The following is an 8,134-nucleotide window of genomic DNA, read 5'->3' as shown; positions in this document are numbered from 1 at the left end:
GATATTCTAGGGGATTGTATACTTCTAATTTTACAGCAACAGTTTTGACAGGGCCCTCTTCAATTCCAACATGACAATGCCTCTGTGTATAAGGAAAGGTTCAAAAAGAAATGATTGATTTAGTCAGTGTGGAAGAACTTGACTGGTCTGCAGAAAGCAAAGTCTTAATATCAGCGAAACACCTCTGGTGTGACTTTAAATTTAGACCTTGAGCCAAAAACCAAACACCAATGACTTGTACATACATATGGAGTATTGGGACACTCCTTCTTTAGAACAGAAAAAAGGCACTTCCAAAACTGTGGCAACAAAGATTTATAAATTGTATTTTCATCTCTGTTGCAACTGTTTGGAAGTGTAAAAAATGACTACCCATAGTTACAAGTCATCGGTGTTTGGTGATGAGTTTTTGGCTCAAAGTAGTGTGTATATATATATATATATATATATATATATATATATATATATATATAAAAAATTTATTTATATTTGCAACAAAAATCAATTTAGTACTTATTAAAAGACAAATTACTTTCACCCCAAATACTAATTAGTTGTATTTCTACATTTTTAAAATTTGCCACTATCCTAAGTTTTGCCCATTTGTCAGTAAGATTTATTTTACTTATTTAAAACACAATAAAATTGAATATGCTCCCTTATTTATTTATATATTTTAATATGCATTTAATAAGTCAGAATAAGCATGTTGTTTGAAGTTTTACATTTAATGACAGTGTAACATTAATTCAACCAAATTTTGAAATCTTAAAACTAGACACTTTACTTACATTTAATGTGCTTTCTATGGACATAAGCATTTTTGTACATTTTGTAAAACGTGAACATCTTATATATATATGTGTGTGTGTGTGTGTGTGTGTGTGTGTGTGTATGTGTATATGTGTGTGTGTGTATTTATGTAAATGAATATGTGTTTTTGTGCTCACTGTCATACTGTAGAAGAGGAAGAAGTGGATAAGATGATGGAACAAAAACTGAAAGAAGAAGAGGAAAGGAAACGAACTAAAGAAATGGAGGAGCGAATGTCTTTGGAAGAAACTAAAGAACAGGTGTGTACAACTACATTAGCTCCTCAGGATCAGGTAATGGACCCATTATACTAAAGAAGTTAATTTCAGTCCCTTTAAAGGGGTTATGAGCTTAGTTTATGAAGTTTGCATGTTGTTTATGTTGCTTTAAAATTTTCAACTTAAGAACACATTTCGGATCTGGGTATATACTGATTTTATTAAAAACAGTCAAACACAATGATACACTTGGTTTCTTAATAGTGTTAAACGCTGGTTTGATGTTTATTTCAGACACACTGTAAGATTTAAAATAAATGTACTTACCTGTGTTGCCCCCGAGGATTAAATGCGTAGCACTGCCGTATCTTTCAATAGAAGATATTTTGAAAAACTGCAACATGTTTAGAATAATGTACATGTCTTTCTTTCGTAAAGAAATAGTTTTCTGAGAAAAACATTTCAGGATTTCTCTCCATGTAATAGACTTCTATGGTGCCCCTGAGTTTGAACTTTCAAAATGCAGTTTAAATGCAGCTTTAAAGGGCTCTAAAACGGAGTCCTGTATGTGGGCAGGTACCCCGCTAAAATTGAAGTAACAGGTGGAATAATATTTATGTGTTGGGTGCGGTGCGGTGCGGGTGCTAGGTAAGACTCTTCTTCCTCGGCTGGGATCGTAAAGAGCCCTTTGAAGCTGCGTTTAAAGTGCATTTTGGAACTTCAAACTCGCGGGCACCATAGAAGTCCACTATATGGAGAGAAAATCCTGAAATGTTTTACTTACCCCTATGTCGTTCCAAACCCGTAAAAGCTTTGTTCGTCTTCGGAACACAAATTAAGATATTTTTTTGATGCATTCTGACAGCTCTCTGACCCTCCCATAGACAGCAATGTAATTAACACAATCAACTTCCAGAAACTTAGCAAAATGATCGGTATAATAATCCATGTGAGCTCTGTGTGTACTCTGTGTATTCCGGTTCAAGGCAGTTAGGGTAGTTCAAAAAACTCCCCTCTCATTTCCTTCAACTTCAAAATCGTCCTACACCACTGTTTTACCTTTTTTTCTAAAGGGCAATTGATCTTCTTACGATTTGGAAGTTGGAGGAGAAAATGAGATGGGAGTTACTACTCTAACTTTCTTAAACCGGAATACGCAGAGTACACGCAGAGCTAGACAAGATGAGCATTTCAGGTTAAAAAGTATATGAATTGTCAATTTAAAAATAATAAATAAATAATACGATCATTTTGCTAGATGAGACCCTTCTTCCTCGGCTTGGATCGATAAGAGCTCTTTAAAGCTGCATTTCGAAACTTCAAAATTTTGGAACTTGAAACTGGGGGGCACCATAGAAGTCCACTATATGGAGAGAAATCCTAAAATGTTTTTCTCAAAAAACATAATTATGATATGTTTCTTACTACACTGCAATTCGTGATGGCTAGCATTGTTCATTGGTCAGGCATCGACCAATAAAATGACCTAATTCCCATCCTAGCCCCGCCCCCAGCCTCTGAGCTCTCACATCTGCATTTACAAATGCACAAGTGAGTTTTGCTACAGGAATATCGCAAAAAGAGTAGCAAAAGTCAAAGCGCTAAAATTTGAAGTTGTACTGCCAGATCTGAGAAGTTGTAAGTGCCAACTTGAGGTTGTACAGTAAAACTGAAGTAAAGTGTGAAAGCAAATATGTCGTACACACTTGCGTCTTTCATTTTGTTCATGTGAATATCATTTTACAAATTTGTAGCTGTTAATTTGTAACTTCAAATTCAAAACACGGGTGTTTGGATCATTGTCTGTGTGTGCAAATCAACAAATTCAGCTTTTCACATCAGAGCTGTGAGTTCAAATTTCAGCTTCCAAATACGAATATTAATATGACAAGTTTTCACATTCAGATCAACAAGCTCTCGAGTTTTGCTACTGTTTTACCTTCATACTCACGAACAGTGTGCAAAAACTGAACCGAGCTCTCCTTCTCCTCCTGCACCTGAACGAACGAATACAAATAGCCAGTTTAAACATGCAAACACAAAAATATGCCAAAGAATAGTGTACACTGTTTGCATATGCTCCAAAATGGCACTAGTGTGACGCGGAGACAAATTTTTTTTTTTTTTTTTTTTTTTGGCATACAAAAAGTATTCTCGTAACTTTGTACAATTGCGGTTGAACACCTGATGTCACATGGATTACTTTACCAATCTCCTTGCTACGTTTCTGGACGTTGATCATGTTAATTACATTGCTTTCTATGGGAGGGTCAGAGAGCTGTCAGAATGCATCAAAAATATCTTTGTATTCTGAAGACGAAAAAACGCTTTTACGGATTTGGAACGACATGGGGGTAAGTGATTAATGACAATTTTAATTTTGAGGTGGAGTAACCCTTTAATGTTCACTCATTGCTCTTGACTTTGTAGTTTTAACAAGAATTAATCTAAATTTAATTTATACAGTGAAGACTATGCAGTGCAGTACATTTTGATTATTTGGTTTCTGTACCTAGACGCCTAAAACGTGAAAAAAATTAACCATTGTGTAAATAGCACAAATAAGTAAATAGAACAAACTTTAAAAATTAAACAATTTCAAACAGGGCCTATGGGTACAATCTGGACCAGGGCCCCACAAACCCCAGCTACGGCCCTGCACACCTCCTCAATTACATACGCTGATGGCACCTTGGACACACCTTTGAACCAAAGTTTTCTTTATTTTCATGACTATGAAAATTGTAGATTCAAACTGAAGGCATCAAAACTATGAATTAACACATGTGGAATTATATACGTAACAAAAAAGTGTGAAACAACTGAAAATATGTCATATTCTAGGTTCTTCAAAGTAGCCACCTTTTGCTTTGATTACTGCTTTGCACACTTTTTGGCATTCTCTTGATGAGCTTCAAGAGGTAGTTACCTGAAATGGTTTTCACTTCACAGGTGTGCCCTTTCAGGTTTAATAAGTGGGATTTCTTGCCTTATAAATGGGGTTGGGACCATCAGTTGTGTTGTGCAGAAGTATATATAGTGTATATATATAATTAAATATTTTATAGAATTAAATATTATTCCACATGTTTTGATGCCTTCAGTGTGAATCTACAATTTTCATAGTCATGAAAATAAAGAAAACTCTTTGAATGAGAAGGTGTGTCCAAACTTTTGGTCTGTACTGTATATATGTACAGTCAAACCAAAATGTATTCAGACACCTTCAACATTTTTCACATTATCACAGTTTATTCACTATAGTTTAGAAAATGGTAATAAAATATGACACAAACTCAAACTGTGTTGAACTGTGTGAAAACAAAATTATCTGGATAATGCCAGATAAGTTTGATAGAAAGGTATGTAACAACACGGTCAGGTCAAAGTGTCAAATCAAATTTTTGGTCCCAGTTTACATTATTTTGCTATCCTTACTTACATAAATTAACTATAGTTTCCTGCACCCACTAGTAAAAAAATATATTTGCTGTCTGAATAATTTTTGGTTTGACTGTAAATATTAAGAACATTTTAATTCTGCATTTCACGACCCCTTTAAATGTAAAAAAACCTCCAGAACCACTAAAGTTTGACATGTCCCCATGCATTTGCTTATTACATTATGTTCATATTAAGGTTTTTATTGTTTATTAGGTTCAAAAAATGGGGGTAAAATTGCAGGTTTTGCAAGAGGAGAAACACCAGCTCTTCTTACAGCTTAAAAAAGTCCTTCATGAGGAGGAAAAGCGTCGAAGAAAGGAGCAAAAGTAAGTGAATAAAAAAAAAAAAAAAAAAAAAGCTTAATTAGGCTGTCATGTTCCGTGTTGTAAGTTATGCGCTTGTTACTGGACATTGTGCCCAATTATTGTGCTACAATAATATATTTTTCATGCATTGTTCTTTGTAATGATAAAGTTTATATGAATATTGCTATTTTATTTTTAGTGATATTACAACACTGCCCTCAGCCAGTTACCAAACCAGCTTACCTCTGCACTCAGGACAGCATCTACTCAGCATACAAGGTGACATTTTAGAAGTTGTCCACAATGACTTTGGATCACTTTAATGAAATAATAAGAAATATCAGTACAACAAAACACAATTTTGTTCTCTTAATTAGACCATGCTGCTATGCAATATTTAAAATGCTGTGTTTGTGTGTTTAAGGCAGTCCAGTGAGTCATAATCGAGCTGGTGCTCTATTAGGAGAACGTAGTAAACAGCTGTTTCAGACACCTCTAATGCCTGTAAGTAAATAAATCTCAAGCACATAAGAACATGCAACGCTGTGTGTTGTTTTTAACAACAGTAATGCTAAATAATACAATTGAGTTATGCAGAGAGACAAAAAAAAATGTCTTTGTAAGATTTGTGTTGTCATATTCAGTGAGGTGTTCCAGCCATGATTCTTTCTTTATTTGTTTATTGCTGTAATAACTACTTTATCTTGCATTCACTTACCCATAAAGTGTTATCTTGTGTAGGGCCATCACTTCCCCAGCCAGCCAGGTTTCCACCCTGGTTCCTCTGAGCATGGGCAGTTCTCGAGCAGCACTTCGGTCCATGAGCCATTTGCTGTCACCCAGGCCCAGCATCACACCTCTTATGGACCTGCTGCTTCTGTGCCCATCAGTTTTGCAGGCACCACCCAGATAAGAGGTAACAATAAAAGCTGATCATTAAGATGTTTAAGATGTTTTTTTTACATTTAGTAAACCAGTCTTCAGGTGATAAAAGGGTTATTTTACCTCAAACATTCGACTGCTGAATTGTCATGGTTTTTCTGTAGAGGAAGATTATCTTCTTTGCATCATTTCAGGACAAACAGCTTAATCAGATCAAGTTTACAAAACATAATATAGCAGTATAACTGCTAGCAGCGATACAAGGCTAATCACTAAAGGTCCAGCAAGCACAGCAGCCACTACAGCTGTTTGAAAGAAAAATATTGACAAATGTATTTAAAACAAAAAAGCATGTTGAATTTTACCAATTGACAAAAATGCATTGCTTTAACAGTTCTTGCTTTTTAATGCATGGTGTCCTAGAGGGCTCTAACCCTCATTAAACACCTGAACCAGCTAATCAAGGTCTTATTAGGCATGTGTTGAGGCAAGTTGGACCTAAACTCTGCAGGAGACTGGCCCTCCAGGACTGAGTTAAGGCCGGGACACACCAAGCCGACGATCGGCCATCTGGCCTCGTCGGGGGCAGTTGGTGGGCGTTGGTGAAGCGCGTCGGTTGGGTGTGTTCCGCACGTCGGCTTTCGTCGGGCTCACGTCGGCCAAAGTTTGCCCGATTCAACATGCAGACGCAGCAGACTAGAGGCGACAAGATGGTCGGCTTTCGTCGCCGCTAGTTGGTTGGCGTCGGGTTGGTGTGTCCCGGGCTTTAGGAGACCTCTGGCTTGCACTTATCGGGGGCTGAAATTCAACATGGCTGTATATTTAACAGGGTTTCCACGGGGTCTTAAAGTCTTAAATTTAGTTGTATCAAATTTAAGGGCATAAAAAGTCTTATTGTACAAGAAAGTCTTAATTATGATTTCAAGGGTCTTAAATTTGAGGACGGAAAGACCAGAATTGCGTTATGGCTGAATGTGACATACTTTAAAAGGTTTAATTTCATTAAACAACCCTCTACGGCTGGGGTTCCCAACCTTTCTTACTGCCCCTCCTTCTCCGGTCAATTTTGCAAGGTCCCCCTATGCCTGACATTTCCTCTTACACTGTACTTCCGCAGCATAGAGAAAAGTGTTTATATTTAAAACTTTTTATTAACCAAAACATTTGTTTTGCCTTATTATTCTTCTACTGCATGTTATTTAAACACCCCCCCCCCCTCAAAATTCAAACTATATATACAGTTGCAATCAAAATTATTCAACCCCCTTGACCTGCAAGACATTTTGCTGCAGAGAACAACATTTTGTGAAAACAATTCAACAAAGGCATCAGTAAACTATTAAAGAAAGTTTATTAATACACTTTTGAGTAATTCTGAGAACGTAAGTTGATGAATAATGAAAAAAAAAAAAATAGAATTGGCTCTAAACATTTATGTTCAAAATTATTCAACCCCTGAAAGTAAATTTGGTGTAGAATCTTTTATTCTTTAAAACCACCAATAAACACTGCCTGGAAGTGCTTAGATGCTTCTGTCACCTTTCTGCTGCAATCTTGGGCCATTCCTCCCCTGAAAAAGCTTTCAGATCACTGATAATCTTTGGTTTTTACTTTGCCACTGCTTGCTTCAAATTCAATCATGTATTTTCAATGAGAATTAAAGCTGCAAGCAGCGATGACCGGGCCCTCGCCGTCTGCGCAGTCGCCATCCCGATAGCATCAGGAAAACGGTGCCCAGTTGGCACATGCATTCACAGTAACCCTTTGGACTAACCCTAACTGTCTCTCCTCCTCTCTGACTCTTTCTCTTACCACCCATCCCCCCTCCTTACACTCAACCACTTACCACACAAACACACACATTGAGTGCAGAGCAGAGTGAGATCAGATATGTTTTTTTATTTTCTTTCATTCGTGGAGTTTTGTATAATTATGAAATGAACTGTGTTTGATCAGAATGAATAGTTATTTGTATGAAAAAAGTTTCAAAGAGTTAGGATGCTGCACTTTAAATATATAATAAATCATTGAAAATTGAAAATGGAAAATGAAATTCTAAGCACGCTATCTGCCTTAAATATCACAGGAAACAAATATTTGAATGTATTTTTTATTTTTATTTATTTGCCATGGCAACAGCATTTGATGCATCAGGGCTTTTACATTATTCTGATGAAGTTTGAAGAAAATCGAGTACAAATATATTGTTCGTGTTTGTTAGTTCATTAACCATTGTTAACAAAAGAGACCCTATTTTAAATAGTTACCATGTTTTATGGTCTACAAGCATTTTTAAATATTATTTTAATAATCTATAAGCATCTGTGAAATAATTATAAACAAATATATTAAAAATAAATACATATTAACTTAGTTGATTTTTTTTGGCCTTTTTGTATTTGTTTCTCATTCTAATTAAGTGAACTGAGCAGTATAGTTTCATACTTATAAGATTTTTTGTTCTACCAGTGA

General features: G+C 35.9%; 1 protein-coding gene across 1 annotated transcript; it reads left to right on the top strand.

Moving 5' to 3' along the window:
• Window positions 1-967: 967 nt before the first annotated feature.
• Window positions 968-5,713, top strand: LOC141331511 (G protein pathway suppressor 2-like). Its single transcript, XM_073836570.1, has 5 exons — window positions 968-1,073; window positions 4,689-4,801; window positions 4,980-5,059; window positions 5,205-5,284; window positions 5,522-5,713. The coding sequence occupies exons 1-5, from the start codon at window positions 984-986 to the stop codon at window positions 5,711-5,713; spliced, it is 555 nt and encodes a 184-aa protein (XP_073692671.1). The 5' UTR covers window positions 968-983.
• The last annotated feature ends 2,421 nt before the right edge of the window (window positions 5,714-8,134 follow it).

Source organism: Garra rufa, chromosome 3 (genome assembly GCF_049309525.1).
Source record: "Garra rufa chromosome 3, GarRuf1.0, whole genome shotgun sequence".
NCBI lineage: Eukaryota > Metazoa > Chordata > Actinopteri > Cypriniformes > Cyprinidae > Garra > Garra rufa.
Note: the sequence above shows the minus strand (reverse complement) of the source record. Positions and strands in the feature narration are given on the sequence as shown.